Below are 19,395 nucleotides of genomic sequence, written 5' to 3'. Positions count from 1 at the left end.
TTTAATAATGTTCATACACATTTAGAGGTAATGAAGCTACAACTGTGTCTCCGGCGCCCAGTGATGGACTGACGACTCCAAAATAAATAAATAAATAAATAAATAAAAACAGGGACAGACACATCAAAGCCATGAAGTTATATAAAACACATACGTAGGTTTAGCTTTTGAGCCCCTACAGCTGCTGGTGCAAATACTAATGCAGCTCAGCATAAACAGACAATCCTGCAAACAAAAAGGTTAAGACAACCTTGTTCTTTATTTTACATTTTGCTTCGTTATGGGTTTATTGCCTTTCTGCGAGGCGTCTTTGAGTGACCTAAAAAGCGCTATTTAAGTTTGATGCATTATCATTATTATTATAAATGAATGAACCAGCGCCTTGGGCTTCCTGACAGGGTTGCGGAAGGCGCTTTATAAATAAAGCTTTGATTGACTGATTGAACCAAATCATGCAGTCAGAGGCCTTTTCGGTGATGCAGCAGAAAAGGTGCGGGAGGCGATTCAGTTGAGTTTCTTCGATCATAAATAATGGTTTGGTTTGTTGTTTAGCTCTAGTGGCTAATCGATCGGCGGAGACGCAGAAGCCCCGCCTAAACTAGTTATGACTGCATTGCTTCTAAATTGAAATGTCAGTTCTTCACTTTTAATTTGCATGGCTGGGAATGAAAGGGGGAGCGTGCATTCTGCAAAGTAAGTTTTGGACATGGACAGAAAAAAACAGGAGTGTCCTGACGGCATCAAAAGCCTGGACTCTGGCGTCAGTAAACAAGTGTTGCTGGCTCCCTTCTCGAAGGCCTCCTCCACACACCAACTGCTCTGTTACTTTTGGACTCAGACTCTTAAAATAATAATTGATGCAAGACAGAGGATGAACAAGGAGTTTCTTCAGTACTTCTGTTTTGACCTCTTCTGTGCTGATGTAGTGTACGATTACACGCCTGGACTCTCAAAATTTCCTATTAAAACACGTCTATATGGTGAAACTGAAGGGACAGATTCCATCTCAGCCAAGGACAAAAGTATTCAAAAGCCTTTTCTCACATTCATGAGTTACGTTTTACAGGAAATGCCGACTGCGTGTAGCTGTCGCTTATGTGTGTGTTCTCTGATTTCATTTTGGAAGACAGATCTGTCATCAGCTGAACCACAGAGCACTGCCGACATCAATTAAATGTGAAGAGGTATTTTACTTGACCTTAATTATTATTGTATTTATGGTGTAGTAGTATATAGTTCTAAAGGTAAAACTCGGGAAGAGACAATGCCAGAAAGAAAAAAAAGCAGGAATTAGAGCGATAAAAGAAAGAAAAAGCATTAAAATGCTAAGATTTGACTTGATTCAGTTTTTACCAACCTGAGAGCAGAGTAGGAGCCTAAAGACAGTGATGCAAAGTCTGGGTGGTAGTACAGGTAGACCGAGGACACGCAGGTAGGCAGGATGTCGATCACTCCTACTGCCACGATGCGTCCATCCAACCAGTACTGCTGGTGGAAGGAGCCGTAGCCCACCTCTGGCCCATCTGGAGAGGATTCTGCCTGAAGAAAGAAAAATAAAAGAGAACAAAGTGAGGTTGGTGTGGCTAGCATTAACATTTAGCTTTAAAGGTGTAGGATGTAAGAATGAAGACAGACTGACACCCTGTGGTCAGATTTGGGTACTGCAGCCCATTTTTAAAACTCACGAGTGGCCCTCTCAGTACTGTTCCTACAGTTTCATGGCTGTTCCCAGCTACGGTAGCCTGGCAAGCCATTGCTCCATTTATGGCTCTCAGCCATGGAGAGGGATCCTCCGTTGTCTTTCAAACAATCTCTGCATGCTACTGGACATCGAACAGCGTGACAGACTCACCTAAATGGATATCTGTCAGCAAGGCAGTCTGCTATTGAAGAAGGCGGAAATACATCCTTGTTTCCAAAGAAAGGATTTAAATACATCCATCTGTTCTTAATTCTAATAAAGCCCAAGTCCAAATAGTCCTAAACTGATGTAAAAGTAATTTAAAACGAGCTGCTATCCTGTTCCAGTCTTTAAACATCTTTGGTGTGTTCTTACAGTGTTTAGTTTCTAATTCCATTTTTGGTTCTTTTTAAAACATAGGAAAGGTTTTTCTGTACCTTGCTGATACGCCCACACGTGATTCTGTTAACTACGGTCTGAAAGTACACACCCACAGACTCACGTGTGGGTGTGTACTTTCGATTTCACCAAAGAAAATACCAATGATGAATTTATCGTAGCAACAGGACTAGCATGTCAACAGATCTCAGATGAGGGAAAGAAAGCAGAACTCAGAAATAACGTTGTTGGGACATTAAAGAACAGCAAAATTCAACACAGCAATATTACAAAAGAAGAACAATCAGCCATGACAGCTTTATCCAAAAAGGAACAGATAATTATTCTACCAGCAGACAAAGGAAGAACCACAGTAGTTATGGACAGATAAAAATATAAACAACAGATGAAACAGATGCTAGAGGACAAAAATTCATACAAAATACTTAAAAAAGACCCAACAGAAAACATTAAGAAAAACATGAAAAAATTACTGAAGCCACTACAAGAAAAAGGCTAAATAACAGAAAAAATGTATAAACACTGGATTCCTACAGCAAACATAATACCAAGAATATATGGAACGCCAAAAATACACAAACAGAACACCCCACTTAGACCAATAGTAGACAGCATAGGCACACCAACATACAACATGGCAAGAGATATCAGCAGAATCATCAGCCTATTATTAGGAAACACAGATCAACACTGCAACAATAGTATAGAACTGGCAGAAGAATTTAAAAAAGATTACAATAGAAGACAACGACATACTCATCTCACATGACGTCACATCTCTGTTCACAAAAACACCAACCCAAAAAACCATAGACATAGTAGTTAACAGAATCAGACAGGACAAGACTTTACACAAAAGAACAAACCTCACAGCAGCTGACATAGCACAACTGATAGGACTGGTAGCTAACTCCACTTACTTCACATACAATGACATAATATACAAACAACTGGTCCACCATTGTGGACCAATCACAGCCCTTTATCGTCTCAAAAACCCCGATAGAGAGCTGTGGCTGGCTCGTCAGCGTGCTGCTAGGGGCCACGGAGGTTCCAATGGAGCTTTCTTAGAGCAGACTTTGCAGAGCAAGGCTACATCTACAGCTCAGCGTGAAAACATTCTAGAGAAAGAGCGAAGACGAATCAAACGCAGTAAGTCGATAAGTAGATGAAAGCATTTCACAGTGAAATTGAGTTGTTGGTAACTGAGAAAATAGCTTTGCAACACTGAACCACTGTTTCTGCCGTGTATGCACTCAGGACACACACACAGCTCAGTATAATGGTGTATTATAAACGTTGAGCTTTCCTGCCTGGCCTCACACATTACGTGTGGGTGTGTACAGTAGCCTCACATTCAGCCTGCTAATGGCTCCCAAATGTGAAGTGAAAGCGAGAGCAAGGGGCAGGGCGGCGTGGGGGAATGACCACAGAAACTCTCCAGGAGAGGACGATTTAATAAAAGAACCTGCGTGAGCAGAATCCACTCCACCGCACAGCGGTGGAGAGGTGCCAGGCTTTCTTCTTTATGTCTGCGACTGCTCATTCCATGTGGCACAGAAGAATGTGGGTGTAGGTGCACACCCCCGAGTTGAGTCTATCCCCTTAAGAAAACATTTAACTTTCAGACAGATGTAGTGTTTCTCATAATAACGCTCATGCTGGGGTTTTCCAATCACGTTACTTTACTGCTTTTATCCAAGAGGCTTAAGACTAGCGGCTTGGGGTTGGGGTTAAAAGTCATCTTAAGCTGGGGTATTGGTTTATGTTTGTGTATGTGTCTCTCCTCGGTGCACAAGTAACAGGATCCGACTCCTTCACCAGCATTCATCTGGACACAGTTAGGCAGCGCTGTTAGTTATCACAACACAGAGAGGGCTAGCTGGGTAATCCGGAGAACCACTGGGCCCACTTTCTGACCAAATTAAAACGAGTTTTAAAGAAAGACAGGCTGACCTGTACTCTAACAATCTGCACCTCTGCGATCCCAGACGGCCAACAAAGATCCACATGTGTGATTTTGGAAAAGGAGGGAGCGATTAAACGGTCTACAACGAGGTTGGGTGATATGAGATGAAAGCACCTTATTCAGCAGCAGCTGTGACTGCAGTAGACATAAAAGAAAGGGTGAAGAATGAAAACCAGTTTAGTTGGTCATCATCAAAACTAGATCAGCCACCGAACACGCCTGCAGCAGAGGGAACCGTCCTCCCGTGTTAACAGCAGCAGTTATTTCTTGGGACCAGGTTCTCCAAGAACACAGGAGTCTTTGTAAAAGGCCCACTCTGTCATCTAGGAGTTAAAAGTCAAAAGGAACATAAAGGGGACTTTTCTAACCACACTTCGTCTGCAGACGCTGGAGTTAAACTACGGGACTTTTTGTTTGGAAGTTCATACAGCTCGCATCTGACTGAACTGTGCTTCACCTCCAACGACAGCTTAATAGTTGTGCCCTTGCCACTGTGACAACAATCTCAACATTCCCTGGAAAACTTCAAACCACCTTACAGCTTCCCCAGTAGCCCCAAATCGCTCACATATGGGCTAAATACAAGGCCGTAGAGCAGAAAGACCAGTGGAGTCGGTGCTCGTGTTGTTTTTAACCTGGGGTTAAGTTTGAGTGAACCTTGCCGACAGAAACTAGAATATGAAACTGTCCTACATGCACTGTGGGGATTTAGGATACTTGATGTCTTGTCATTTTAAAACGCTGTAAAATATCAGAAAAACTCCAAAACTAGGTGAAACTGGAAAACTTCTAATAAAAAGTAGTAATTTTACTGCTATGTTCACTATCAAATACAGATGTCTTTTTTTCCATTCAGGTGAATATTTACACACTGGATCTAACATGTTAACATAAATGGAAGTTTAAGCTTTTATTTTGAGCTTTGTGATCATTCAAAGCTGCAACGAGAATGTTTTTTCCATGCCCCTTAACCGTCTAACATTGTATAGCTTTAAATATATTATGGGGATTTTAAAAGATAATAATGAAGTGGTTGTCTTTTATCTGTCCACCAATAACTACCAGAGTCCCAAAAAGAAAAACACTATATGACGTCACAGACAACAAAAGATGTTTAGAACTAGAAAATGGCGACTGGTGTTTTAGCAATCTCTCGCTTTTTCTGGTAATGGGAGTTTCTGGTTCTGACAGAAGCGTCACTGGGAAGGTACCTGAGGAGAAGTGTCAGTGTTTTGTGACCGTGCTTGCGCTGAAAACCTACCCGTCTCCATCTTTTATTCATGGATGTGCTTCTGAACAACAAGAACACACACAAGTAAAATGAATGTGAAGTTTAGCTCAGATTAATCTCAAACACCATCTCCACTTTTGAGTTTGAGGGCTGTTTGTGCATCTGAAATATCACATTCTGAAGTTAGTTTCAGTCACCCTAACCTAGGGCTGGGCGATATGGACGAAAACTTAAGCTGGGATGAGGATCAGCACCTCCAAATCTGAGACCATGGTTCTCGACTGGAAAAGGGTGGCTTGCCAACTCCGGGTCGGGAGAGAGGTCCTACCTCAGAGCAGCACATATACCCAGAGGCTCTCAGATAGAACAAACTTGTGAGAACACACATAATAACCGTTTAGAGACGGAGCAACATGTCGCTAGCATAGCGGCTAATCGCTAGCATAGTAGTTTGACCAGTTATATCGATATAAAGTCATCTTATATCTTGTTTAAAAATTATACCGATATTTTAAAAATATCGATATATCGCCCAGCCCTACCCTAACCCTACAAGACAGATAAGCTACTAGCTAGAAATAGACCCACGAGTATGCTGCCATCGTAAAACAGCTCAAATCACCAAACTTAATAACATGCATGCAAACATAAACGTTTACACCACAATCAATTTTCCATTGCACGAGTGATATTCAAAATTCGACCAGACTGGACCCCTGGTTGTGCAAAATTTTCATTTAGTTGGCAGTTATGCTTGCAAATAACCAGATTTCCTCGTAATCAAGAGTAATCACAAGATGAAAACAGTTTAAAGGTGTAGAAAATAAAGGTACCATGAACTGCTATGAGACTCTGGAGATTGGACATCGTTTTAGGATGGTAGCGATAAACTATTGTTTTGGCTGCATTACCAAAGCCGCGGCATTTTGACTGACCCAGGACCTGTTGTTTGGGTCGTGGGAACCTAACACAGTGACACATATATGAATTTAGATAATTTTTCCATTTTTTCCCCTCTTTCATAGCAGCACTACGGCCGATATTCATAGTTGTGGTTACCTTTTAGACATTCTTTGCTGCTTTCTGCTCAGTTACTCGCTTCAGTCGCTCAGTTTCTGCTTATCAATCTGATCCTTTTGTTTGAATTTTTCAAATGGCACAAACAGTTGAGTTACAAAAACTAAAAGTATTTGTGCAAAAATGTTCGCTTTTGCAATTAAGGTGGCGTTTTTGGGGAGAAACGTTAAGGCAGAACACAAAAACGTCCAGGGAGACCGCGTTGATAAAACAATGCGGAAAAAATTCTGCAGGCATGTTTGTCGCTAATAAATACATTTGAAAGCAATACGTACTTTTAGTTTTCAATAATAGCATTTAATATATTGATCGTATGATGTCATTTCCTGTCATGCTACTGTACATTGTAAATAGTGTGGAAGTTTCATTTGAATGAAAAAGAAATAGCTGTTTCTGTCATTAAAAAAAAATGTAATTCGATCATTTCCTGTAATTTTCAGCCCAAATTTGGAGTATCTGTTAGCTCATCAATTCTGTAGGACATACACCATTTCTCTAAACTGAAGCCACCCAGAAAGAAATCACCAATGAGTAAGATGGTAATTATTCATATTTCAGCTCAGTGGCCTAGTGGTATGAGTGTCTGCCCTGGGACTGGGAGATTAAGGTTTAAATCAGGTCGGGACATACCAAAGACTAAAAATGGGACCCAGTGCCTCCCTGCTTGACGCTCTGCTTTAAAAGAGTTGGGCCACCAAATAGTTTGTGAGTGCGGCCGTGTCTACAGCTCACCACTCCAACGAGGGGATGGGTCAAATGTTGAGAACATGTGTGTGCAGGGTAGCTGCAGATTTAAGGGAGCCAAATTCAAGACTTTTTAAGACCTTTTTTAAGGCCACTTTGACCAAATTTAAGCTATTTTAAAAATTAAATTTAAGCGATAATTTCCAGCTATTGCCTGGAGCCGGTGCTAACCACGTTGCGAACGTGGGATTAGCCATCCAGTTACCATTAAACTTGCCCTTCCCCATGGCGCAAGCTCCCACTAGCTTAACCAGCTAATGTGCTCATCTAAAAAAATAGCCCCCTTTCACAACCAACTGACTGCGTACGGTTCCTCTTACGCCAACATCATACACAAAAAATGCTGAACACTAACTAGAGATTCACGAAATTTTTATAGAAATAAAAGAATCTTGTTTATTGGGTCTTTGGTCATTTAAGACCTTTGGAAACTGGATTTAAGGATTATTTGTCCTTTTTAAGGACTTTTAAGGCCTTAAATTAGGAAAAGCTAATTTAAGACTTTTTAAGACTTTTTAAGGACCCGTGGATACCCTGTGTGTGACAACTAATGGGACTTTAACCTTTAACTTAGAAAAACTGAAAATGGCCAAAATTATTGTAATCATTTCATTTCCATGAAAAGGAAACATAAAAACAATGACTGATTTAGGAAAGCAGAATTCTTTTGAGTTATGTTTAATTACAAAAAGCCACATGTGGTTAAGCCTTACTGGGACACAGTACTAAACTACACACACACAGAGAAACATTAAGCAGCCTTTTAAATTTTAAATTCCATAAAAAGTTGAACTCCGCTTGACCGCTGCTCTTTCTTTCTGTTTTAATTTGTTGCTCCAAAAGCCCTAAAGCATTCTTTTTCAGTGTGTAAATGTACTCGGGAGGGGGAAAACAGGAGAAATAATTCAGGTGATGTTAATTACGTGAATTTTAGCATGAATCCTCTGCAATTTTGGTGAAATGAAGCACAGCAACAAACAAACAAGTCAGACAGCTGCAGCTGAATCGGTAAGCATCCAGTTTGCATACACCTCTTGGGGCAGCAGTAGCTCAGGTGGTAGAGCAGGTTGACTCATGATCGGAGGGTCATGGGTTCGATTCCAGCTCCCACCAGGGGTATCCTGCTGTTGTGTCCTTGGGCAAGACACTTCACCCAACTTGCCTGTGTTAGTGGTGGTCAGAGGGGCCGACGGCGCCAAATGGCAGCCTCGCCTCTGTCAGACCTCCCCAGGGCGGCTGTGGCTACAAGTAGCTTACCATCACTAGCAGTGTGTGAATGTGAGCGTGTGTGAAAGCGTCTTTGGGTGTCCAGAAAAGCGCTATATAAGTTCAATGCATTATTATTATTATTACCTCTAGAAATCCAGGCTTACATGTGAGCTGAAGCACGGCATCTGCAGGTCCATGTGGTGAGTGTGTGCATGTGCCCTAACAGCACTCTGATTAGAGACAGATGGAGAACAACACGCTACATCGAACAGATTTGGATGCAAAGTATTTCAGCGCTTGTAGAACGACGAGAGAAGACGAAGAAGCAGATTATCAAAAGTAATAAAAATGTTGTGCAAGAAAGAGTTGAAATTAAAAGAAGATGGTCAACTAAATCAATATGAGGAGAGGAGACAGTAAAGGCAGGAAAAGATGTCAGGCAGCGTGCCACAGTGCGAGCACGTACGTGTGTGTGCTGAACGGTGTAATTCGGTGTGCCTGCTCGCCAGCTTTGACGAGGTGATAAAAGCTTGTTTCCTATAAACACTAATGACGTTCATTAGCGAAGACCTGAGGGGGCCCGTGGGGCAGAAACGGAGTGTGTTTGTGTCAGTCAGTCTGAATGTGCTTCTGGACCTCAAACCTATTAAAGTGGCTGTAATAAGTGCCCGTCGTGGGCCTAGCTGTTGGTGTAATTGTTTTGACCCAGTGGGACCACTGGTGATTGAGGGATGTGGATCGCCAGGTCTGCTGAGAGTTCTCCATCATCCGTCTTCATCTCTCACAAAGAAAGTCTAAATATATATCCAAAGTTTGATCATTCAGGCCCGAAAAACGAATAAAAATAATATAAAGATGCAACTTATCTAACGGTGTTTTAGAGTTTATTATTGTTCCTCAGTAAATCTTTCTTTTATGGTTCAGATGATTGTTGGTTTGTTTACATTTGAGAACGTAGGAAAGTCAGTGAGTGGACGCTGCTGCAGAGGAAAACAAACGCGTAGAAATGTCATTATTTTTGATTATTTGATGAAATGTCCTGGTTTTTTTTTTTGTTGTTGTTTACCCAGTAAAAATAAAAGCACCCAGAAGAACCCTTGGTTGCATTCCCAAAACACCATTTAGAATTTTTCTCAACATTATGACATTAAAGCTACAATGCCAAATCTGCCACAAAATAAATAAACTGCGTTCTAACGTAGCATAGCTATGAATGTATTGTGGCAGGAAAAGATGTCAGGCAGCGTGCCACAGTGAGTCGTGGAGGATGGCTGCTTATACTGAGCCAGGATCCTCTGGAGGTTTCTTCCTGTTAAAAGGGAGTTTTCCTCTCCACTGTCGCTGCATGCTTGCTTAGTTTGAGGATTGCTGTATAGTCACTGACACTAGTCAGTGACTTGATGCAATTTGCTGGGTTCCTTATATAGGAAACATTATTTCTGATTGGCTTAATGAACTGTGAATTGGAATGTTTATTATGTGAAGGTCCTTGAGACGACTCGTCGTGATTTGGCGCTTTATAAATAAACTTGAATTGAATTGAATTGTGGAGATTACAAAACAATTATAATCATGAAGTGATTACTATTGGACCATCTGGTTATAGGTCACACTTTTGCTTTTACCAGGGTCCTCCCCTCATTATCCACTCACGCGAGAGGTTCTCCGCTCTGCAACACCAGAGAAGGAGAAACAGCCGCTGCTACCACTTCAACTTTAGGATAAAATACCAGAGTCCTCGACTCCAACTATTTATAAAGCACTTCACTGACACAAACCTGCCACCAAAGTGCTTCATAGACACAGGTAAAAACACATTAAACCAATAAACACAAGCAAAAAAAAAAAAACAACATAAAAATGAGAACGAAGACACTGTCACCCCACAGAGTTACAGCCAATTCATAAAAACGGGCCTTCAGCTTAGATTTTAAAACTGCTACAGAAGAGGCCTGCCGAATATGTAGAGGAAGCTCATTCCAGAGTTTTGGAGCTGCCACTGAAAATGCTCTCTCGCATCTTCAGCCGTGACCTGGGGACCACGAGCAAGGACAGGTCTTCTGAACAGAGTACCTGAGAGGGAACATACAACTGCAGCATGTCGGCCAACTATGCTGGAGCCAAACCATTCAGTGCTTTAAAAACAAATAGAAGTTTTGGTACCACTTTACAATAAGGCTCCCTTATAAATGGCTAATAAATGGTTTATAAATGTCTTATTAATCAATCTATAATGCCTTATATATGACTAATAAACATTTATTATGCATTAATTAAGGGTGAAAAAGACACTAAACTTACTAGTTTCTTGCCAAATAGTGAACCAAATCTGTTGACTTATGTACTTTATCTAGACTTCATATATTAAACATTTCAAACTAAGAAACTACCTTTTAAGCACTATTAGCATTTGTAAACAAGGTTTTGGGCAACTAATAATGTACCTTATAACTGCATTATAAATACTTACAATGATTAAAGGGAGGCGTATTGTAAAGTGTAAAATATGTCTTTATTCATTAATAGTTAATAAACATTTATAATTACAAAAGGGAGCCTTATTGTAAAGTGTAAAACATGTCTTTATTTATTAATGATTAATAAACATTTATAAATGCAAACAGGAGCCTTATTGTAAAGTGTAAAATATGTCTTTATTTATTAATAGTTAATAAACATTTATAATTACAAAAGGGAGCCTTATTGTAAAGTATAAAACATATCAGTGTTTATTAATGACTCTTAAACATTTTTAAATGTAAAATGAAACTTTTTTAGTATGAAACTAGTTAACATTTATTTATAACCAGTAAACTTTTTGATGCTAGGGGCCTTACTATGAAAAGTATAACAAGCTGCCTTATAACATTAGACAATACTCTATCTTAACATGTGCAGTTGTTTTGGTTACACTTAGAACACACAAAACCTTCTAAACAAAAATGACAAGAAAAATCTTTGTTGTGTGGAAACTCAACACATAACTGAACAGATCGTTAAAAAATGACCAGTTTCACACACATCTGTTCTATAGCTAAATATGCTGAAACAGAACAAGTCAGATAACTGAGTAGGCTTTCAGACAGACTTGCCTCTTCGAATTGGAAGCAAAGTACCATCAGCCTTCATGCTTTCTATTTTGTTTTTCACTTCATCATTGCTTTGAATCTCTTCCTCACATCGTTTAGCAAAATGGAGTACCGTCTCTCCACTGGGCTTGTTGGAGATCAGCTCCTGGTAAACAAGAGGAGCTGCCATAGCGAGCTCAGCAACTGCTGCCGTGGACACAACTGTGTTTCTGTCAATCCCATGCTTCTGAAAAGCTTTGGACAAGGTCTTCATCTTTGGAAATGTCTTGAGGAGGGACTTGTATCTCTGCACAATCTCACTTGGTGTTCGGACTGAGAATCAAATTAAAACAAAGAAAACTGTTAGAAACAAATGCTCATGGCACACAATACAATCTGTTACTATAATTTACACACACATGCATATACGTGTGTGTGTGTATGCATTTCTAAAAATGCGCATCAGTCCAAACCTTATATTCAAGTTTGGTGTCAAATACAATGTAGTTTGAAGAAAATATTTAAATGGTAATTTTATCTCCAAAGAACATATCTTCTAGCCTGGCCTGCCAGACTAGACTTCTGCTCAGAGTCTGGTAACTCACAGGCAGAGAGGCACATGAGGGGCGGGATTAGCCAGCTCAAAAATGACCAATCAAAAAAAAAAAGGTGGAAATGCCAACTGTACCATGTGACGCTGTAGTTTTTTAGCTGTAGTAAAAAATGGAGCCTGGTAATGGTGCAAACATCTTTCTTTAGAAGAAAGATTTTTAGTGGTTCTTGTTGTGGTTTCAAAGACATGTCCAAGTCATTTACAACAGAGGAAAGAGCCGCGGTGAACTCCGCTTCAGACATAATTGTTTATGAGAAATTGAGCTTCACTGTGTGTGTGACATACGCTGCTCAGTGATGATTGGTTTGGTTAGCATTTTCAGGGGGGGGGGGTTATTTACATAGGAGAGTTACCAGACTCTTTCTCTGTGGAGAATTCAACAGAGGAGGAGTCTGGCAGGCCAGGCTACATATCTTCTGTACAAGTATTTTGCTCACCACGCTGCCGGAACTTTTTTTCCTCCTTCTTGTATTTCTTGGCTTTTGAATGCTTGTTTTTGAATTTGCGCTTTTGCTTCTTTGGGGGTGAAGATGAGGATGAGGATGACCACTCAGATGATGCAGATGAAGATGTGGAAGATGAATCCAAGTTTTCAGAAGGATTGTTGATAAACGTATCATTTAATGGTTCGTCTTTAGGTTGCGCTGCAGAAAAAATGGATGAATTTAGAAATTTTTTTTAACACATATCAGGTAACACAGAGTGAAACAAACATGCAAAGTAGCTGCCAATTTCATTTCATTACACAATGGATGATTTTGTCAGCTTATGTGCTTTGACAGAATGAGAATGATGCACCCTTCTGAGTGAAATAATATACATGTGGCTGGGCAAATCTAATTTTTGTAGACTATAGAATAATAAAACAGTATAATGACTGAGTGTTATTGTCCAATACAACATTAAATGTCAATAATTGGCAGTAATTACCTATTACCGTGGTGTTTAAAGGAGAAAAAGGGGAAAACTAAGTTGCTGGTACTAAGAGATAAAGTGGCACAACTACAAACCATCTAAATGAACACTTTGATGTCGAAATGTGTATTTTAAATTAATTATTAAAGTATGTAAATGAAAATGTATTTATTCGTGAGAGCACAGACAACTGTAAGAAAACAGATAATAAACAGATAATAGGTAATGGCATAATACATGCCAATAATTAATCAATAGGTTTAGATCCAATTAGAACAAGTTATTTTTAAGAGTTAACTGGCATAACACCAAAGAGTAACTATTTTTTTATCAACACAGTGACAATAAGGGATCTTCATGTATATTTATAAATTATCTGATGTTTATCACAATAATATAAAATTAAACAATGTTTATGAAACTAGTTTAGTGTCATACTTGACAGAGATGATAGCTGACTTCGGAGGAAATCCCTCTCTCCTTCCAGTTCTTCAATTCTCATCTTTTGCCACTCCAGTTTCTCCTTAAGAAACGCAACTTCCTTTCTCTCCTTATTAAGAAGCACAGTTGCAGTAGGGGCAAGACCAAAAGAAGTATCTAAAAAAAAATTTAGACACACATTAACAACAGTAGCAGAATCTCTAATCTAAACTAGGCAAACTAAATTACAGCAGAAACAAAAATATCAACTTTAAATGGTAACAATACAAATGTAAAAAAAAAGTTCTGAGACAAACACCTGTTGTAGAGCAGACACTTCCAGAACAAAATAAATTATTCCTCCATGTTACCACACTGGGGTTATTCATAATGATACAAATGTATATACATTTACTATTAAAAATATAAAACTTTGTGAGGTTTCACTTTCGTACTAATTAATAGTACCAGAGATAGATAGGCACTGTAGCAGCCAAATGGTTCATAGTTAGCATTAAAACATTACTCACCATCACGTTTCTCTGTTGACAGCGTTGGTTTAGTGTTAACGTTATCCAGTCGCTGCTTTTTGTTTTTCTTTGAACGCGTGCTGACCGCAGGTGTCGCAGTGGAACAGGAATCTTTCTCTTCAGGTCCATCCATGGCGCTGCCGTAGCTAACTAGCGTCAGTCCGTGTCGGTTTGACTGATGGACCCACCTCAGCTCCGACGCACACCGATGGGAGGGACTTCCGTATTAAGATTCACTGTGATTGGATGTTTGCACTAAACTCATCTCTGTATGGCTAATTTTCGTTTTATTCCCTTTGGCGCGACGGTGGCTAGTTTTCATATGCAACCTAAAAATCCAGCGGGAAACGCTTCATAACTGAGTCCAAGGCACTATAAGAGGTGAGCAAATTGTTTTATTTTTTGTATGCAGGGTTGTTCTTTTAATTATAAGTCAGGTTTTAAATATTACTTTAGCTGATGAAGAAAAATCAGTTTTAAGAATGAAAATGTTTTGTGTAAATGTAGCATGTTTTGTATTAACTTAACTAAATATTCTTGTTCCTGTTGTGTTATCCATTTTTACATTTTTCTTTGAAAATTATCAGCATTTACAAGTTCGCTTGCAGGGAAGAGTAGTCATAAATAATGATAATTAACGTTATATTGATTAAAAACCCATTTATCTTTCTTTTTTGGTCATTCTTAGTAAGTCAACATAATTATAAATTCAGGTTTTTATTTAGCAAGTGTTACTTCCTGTTGAGCTGTGTATTGTAAAAAGAAAAAAAAACAACACAAATAGATTGCAGAGGCAATACAGTTTGTAACTGTATGTGCTGTGTTTTTTAAGTAAGTAAAATAAACTGGAACTAGAAATGTTTATATCTTGATTTTTTTTGTGTGTTTGAATTTTTTGGTCTAATTAATGGTTTTACATTTTTCCTTGACTTTTCAAAGAATGCTTCGAGAATTATACAAATACTTGATCTGTTGCTATATCAGTGACATTTTTTTTTACCTATGACATTCTGAAGATACCAGTATTTCAATGTAATAATATAATTAAATAAATCTATAATTTTTCCTACTAGAATGCCTCTTGGGATGAAGTTGCGCACTCATACAGAGGGGAAACAAACTAAAAAGAAGACTCTGAGGCTGATTAAATGGCTGCAAAAGAAACACCTTCTAAAGAAGAAGCTGAGATGCCCTGTTTGCCACCATAAGATGAAAATGATATCTGTGGTGAAGAAAGACCAATTTATGTGGTATGAATGCATGATAATGTAGAACATTTAACATCACATTCTGATATTAAAGGCAGGGTACGTAAGTTGGAATTGTTAAAATAATTTTGACCATCTGACCTTGTTCTATGAGAAAAAGTGTGATCTTTCATATTTTATTTTTCTCCTAAGTCCCTCCCCTGGCTTTACAGCTAAACTAATAATTTCTGCAAGCCTACCACATTGGCCAATAGCACTGCATTTCAGATGTTCTCTCACTTGACTCGGCTTTCCCTGCGTGTGCACGTTAGGAGGTGTGGCTTTCGGCTCATTCAGGAAGGTCGGGGATAGAGCAACAGCCCTTCAAATTTTAAAAGCAAGACACAGTGCTAACTTTATCTCAATATTTATTTATTTTTTAATATAATTTTGTGATAATGTTTATAGGTTCATTTATTTACCTCACTTTTTGGTTTGTTCTCAGGTGCTGCAAAAGAGCAAGTCATAGAAAAGTCTCCAGAACAATTAGAACTGGCTCCCTCTTTGAGAAATCAAAATCTTCTCTTTTCAGTTGGATGAAGTTCATCTACAGGTAGCCTGTGTGTATAAATGTCAACAGGAATAGCAGTTAATATTAGAGCCTCAGTGAGTTTTGACTGGTTTTCATTTCTGTCGCAGATTTTCACAAGGGCTCAGGCTCAGGCAGATAGATATGGTTGATGATGATGTGGCTGGCAGCTCCAAAACATTAAGTGCCATGGCAAAGCGTATTCGACAAGTCTGCATCAGTGCAATGGAAAGACACGGAGTAAATAAAGGGCACTGTCTTGGTGGTCGCAAAGAATTTGTGGTTATGGATGAAAGCTGTCTCCGTCATCAGCGAAAGGTTGTAAACTCTCAGACCACTTTGTTATTATCAGTCCAGATCTGAACATGTCCCCTAAACATATAAGTTTTAAGTTTTTACCATTACATTTAAGAATCAATATAGTAAAACTGTTACAACCAAACAAAAACAATCTGTTAATAAACATATTATTATATCAATTACTATGATGATTTGAATCACTTGAGTCAGATTTTAACTAAATTAAAGTTTGTAAAAGTAGACAATTAATCCATAAAGGAAATGAATGACAGAAAACAGCTTTTTTATTCAACATCTTTGTCATGCTGTTAATAAAGTTAAAATACAATTTACTTTAATAACAGCAATACAATTAAAATGTTAAGATGCAAACTGCATTTAAGAATATACTTTGTAAATATTCTGTTTAACCTTAATCTTTTTATTTTCAGTATGCACGTGGACGCTTCGGAAATGCTTGGAAAAGAAAGAAATGGGTCTTTGGACTGATGGGAGTGAAAGACAAAAGGCGAAGGCTCGTGTTAAAACTTGTAGAGAAACGAACAAGGCGTCACCTTGTTCCTCTGATCAGACAGCATGTTAAGTCGGGTAGTGCCATTATCAGTGATGAGTGGAGAGCCTACAAGAATGTCTTGACAAACATGGGGTACAAACATTACACAGTAAATCACAGCAGGTGGTTTGTTGATCCTCACTCGGGCAGTCATACACAACATATTGAAAGAGCTTGGATGACAATTAAAGGACATATTCGCAGACTAAGAGGAAATCGTACAGAGATGTTGTTGGAGGAACATCTTAAAGTTCTCGAATGGTCATCTTGGCTTGGTTCAAAACATCCTGATGGACCACTGGGACGCTTATTCAAGGACATATGGAAATCATTCCCAGTTTAACCTGAATCTCTTCTACAACAGTTTTTTTTAGGGAGGGGGGTATTTGGTGTGTTTGATGAGTTTGGATGTTAAATGTGCTACACTTACAATACATGACCATTTTTGACAGTAGTTAACATAGTTTGTACAAATATTTTAAGCATTTAGTGTAACTCTGAAGTTTAACAAATTTAAACATTTAAGACTAATTTTTGGTATTTATAAATGTTTATTAGTCATTAATAAATAAAGATATGTTTTACACTTTACAATAAGGCTCCAGTTTGTATTTACAAATGTTTATTAATCATTAATAAATAAAAACATGTTTTGCACTTTATAATAAGGCTCCCTTTTGTATTTATAAATGTTTATTAATCATTAATAAATAAAGACATGTTTTATACTTTACAAGGCTCTAGTTTGTATTTATAAATGTTTATTAATCATTAATAAATAAAGACATGTTTTACACTTTACAATAAGGCTCCAGTTTGTATTTATAAATGTTTATTAATCATTAATAATCATTAATAAATAAAGACATGTTTTACACTTTATAATAAGGCTCCAGTTTGTATTTATAAATGTTAATTAATCATTAATAAATAAAGACATGTTTTACACTTTACAATAGCGCTCCCTTTAATCATTGTAAGTATTTATAATGCAGTTATAAGGTACATTAATTATTTGCCCAAAACTTTGTTTACAAATGCTAATAGTGCTTAAAAGATAGGTCCTTAGTTTGAAATGTTTAATATATGAAGTCTAGATAAAGTACATAAGTCAACAGATTTGGTTCACTATTTGGCAAAAAACTAGTAGGTTTAGTCTCTTTCTCACCCTTAATTAATGCATAATAAACATTAATTAGTCATATATAAGGCATTATAGATTGATTAATAATACATTTATAAACCATTTATTAGCCATTTATAAGGGAGCCTTATTGTAAAGTGGTACCGAAGTTTTAAACGAATCCTAAGAGAGACAGGTAGCCAACGTAGCATTGGTGTAGCATGTTCAAACCTTCATCTGCTGTCCAAAAATCCCCGGCAGCATTCTGGACAAAGCTCTGACTCACTCAGAATAAGACAGAGGTACAGACAAAAAAAAGACGTTTGGACCTCAGAAAACAGCGACTGCTGTTTAGCGCTCTCTCGTTTAACGTGGCAATGCAGGTTCCGGTATTAGGTGATGCGGCATAGGGTTGACCGTGACCATATTTGTGTTTAAAAGTTAGCTTGTTTTGCTAATCCGGTAAAACAGCTTTAATCTCAACTTTTGTTGTTTTCTTCCATCAGCCCTAATCCTCCATCATTGTCTTGTAAGTGCATAGACGGTCGCCAGACTAGATGTAAAGGTGAATATGGACAGAAGTCCTACATTCTTGTATATTTTGGACCTCACTACACAGAGATGATATGTTCTATGCAGCAAAAGCCAAGAATGAGGCTGCTCTTCAATCTGGACGCCACATTTGACCATGTCCCTCCCTCAGCACCCCGCTTTTACTTTGGCTGGACTAAATCAGAGCTCCTCCAAAATAAAACAAAACCCCTTTTTGAATCCCTTAACCACACTCGATCCAGCTGAAGGGCTCTTCAGCAGTGTGTGCTGAATCGGAGTAAAAAAAAAATTCTGCCAATTTTCTAATTATTATTATTGCTATTCAAATTATTATTATTGTTATTCTCTCAGTGAGAGTAATATCATCAGGAAGGCCACTTGGTTATGGGTAAATCTTAAACACGTATGAATAATCAGAAACATAAAAAAGGGTTTGATTCAGCTGTCAGCCGGCCAAAGGAAACACATACCTCTAGTGGTGAATCACAGAGAAACCTCCGGAACTGGGAAGGGAAGCAAAGGGAGGGAAAACAGAGAAAAATGGTTAAATCTTTGGCTCACAAATTCTTTTGAATAGGCATAAATGAAAACCATACACAAGTCCTCTGCTGTCCTATATAGTTCATCTCTCCCATTTTCTCCTGTCTTAAGCGTCACACTAGCCTGGCCTGCCAGACTCTTCCTCGGTTTAATTCTGCACAGAGAAAGGGTCTGGGAACTCTCCTATTCAAATAGCCCCACCCCCTGAGAATTCTAACCGAGCCAATCAGCGCTAAGCAGCGTACGTCACACACCACAACGCCGACTTTGTCATAAACATGGCGACTGATGCGGAGTTCGCTGCAGCTCTTTCCTCTGTTCTAAATGACTTGAAAGTCTTTAAAACCACAACAAGTAGAAGCGCTAAAAGCGTTTCTTCTAAAAGAATAAAAGATGTTTGTGCCATCGTCAGACGCCACTTTTGACTACAGCTAAAAAACTACAACGTCGCGCGGTACAGTCGTCATTTCCGTTTTTGAGCAGCCTAGTCCCGCCCCTCAAGCGCCTCTGCCTGTGAGTTACCAGACTCTCTCTGTGCAGAATTAAACAGAGGACGAGTCTGGCAGGCCTCCATTCACCGACGGCAACAAGAGGAACACTTGATTTACACAAATGAAAACATTTAGCTTATCAACCAAGGCCTGTGGTCTAGGGAGGACACTATGGCAGCTACCCAGCCAGAGTCTAAAGTTGAT

General features: G+C 38.7%; 3 protein-coding genes across 7 annotated transcripts in view; 1 reads left to right on the top strand and 2 right to left on the bottom strand.

Annotated features, from left to right (window-relative positions):
• Nucleotides 1–19,395, bottom strand: part of LOC107375399 (arginyl-tRNA--protein transferase 1) — a 91,604-nt gene that overhangs the window by 32,970 nt on the left and 39,239 nt on the right. For all 4 annotated transcript variants that reach the window (XM_070542158.1, XM_015943891.3, XM_015943890.3 and 1 more), the window contains 2 exons: nt 18,631–18,663; nt 1,358–1,539 (listed from right to left, as the gene is read on the bottom strand). In XM_070542158.1, coding sequence (XP_070398259.1) covers nt 1,358–1,539; nt 18,631–18,663 — 215 coding nt within the window. The remainder of the gene's footprint in view (nt 1–1,357; nt 1,540–18,630; nt 18,664–19,395) is intronic.
• LOC107375401 (coiled-coil domain-containing protein 106) lies at nt 9,195–14,018 on the bottom strand. The gene is made up of 4 exons (XM_015943895.3): nt 13,857–14,018; nt 13,345–13,503; nt 12,429–12,635; nt 9,195–11,711 (listed from the first exon to the last, which is right to left on the bottom strand). Exons 1-4 carry the CDS (start codon nt 13,987–13,989, stop codon nt 11,389–11,391), a joined length of 822 nt encoding a protein of 273 aa, XP_015799381.2. The 5' UTR covers nt 13,990–14,018; the 3' UTR covers nt 9,195–11,388.
• Nucleotides 14,931–16,828, top strand: LOC107375400 (uncharacterized). Of its 2 annotated transcripts, none has more exons than XM_054749849.1 (4): nt 14,931–15,106; nt 15,549–15,656; nt 15,743–15,872; nt 16,364–16,828. In XM_054749849.1, exons 1-4 carry the CDS (start codon nt 14,931–14,933, stop codon nt 16,826–16,828), a joined length of 879 nt encoding a protein of 292 aa, XP_054605824.1. The 2 variants fall into 2 exon arrangements, with proteins under 2 accessions (XP_054605824.1, XP_015799380.2); XM_015943894.3 differs by having other exon boundaries at nt 15,743–15,950.

Source organism: Nothobranchius furzeri, chromosome 12, assembly GCF_043380555.1.
Source record: "Nothobranchius furzeri strain GRZ-AD chromosome 12, NfurGRZ-RIMD1, whole genome shotgun sequence".
Lineage (NCBI taxonomy): Eukaryota > Metazoa > Chordata > Actinopteri > Cyprinodontiformes > Nothobranchiidae > Nothobranchius > Nothobranchius furzeri.
Note: the sequence above shows the minus strand (reverse complement) of the source record. Positions and strands in the feature narration are given on the sequence as shown.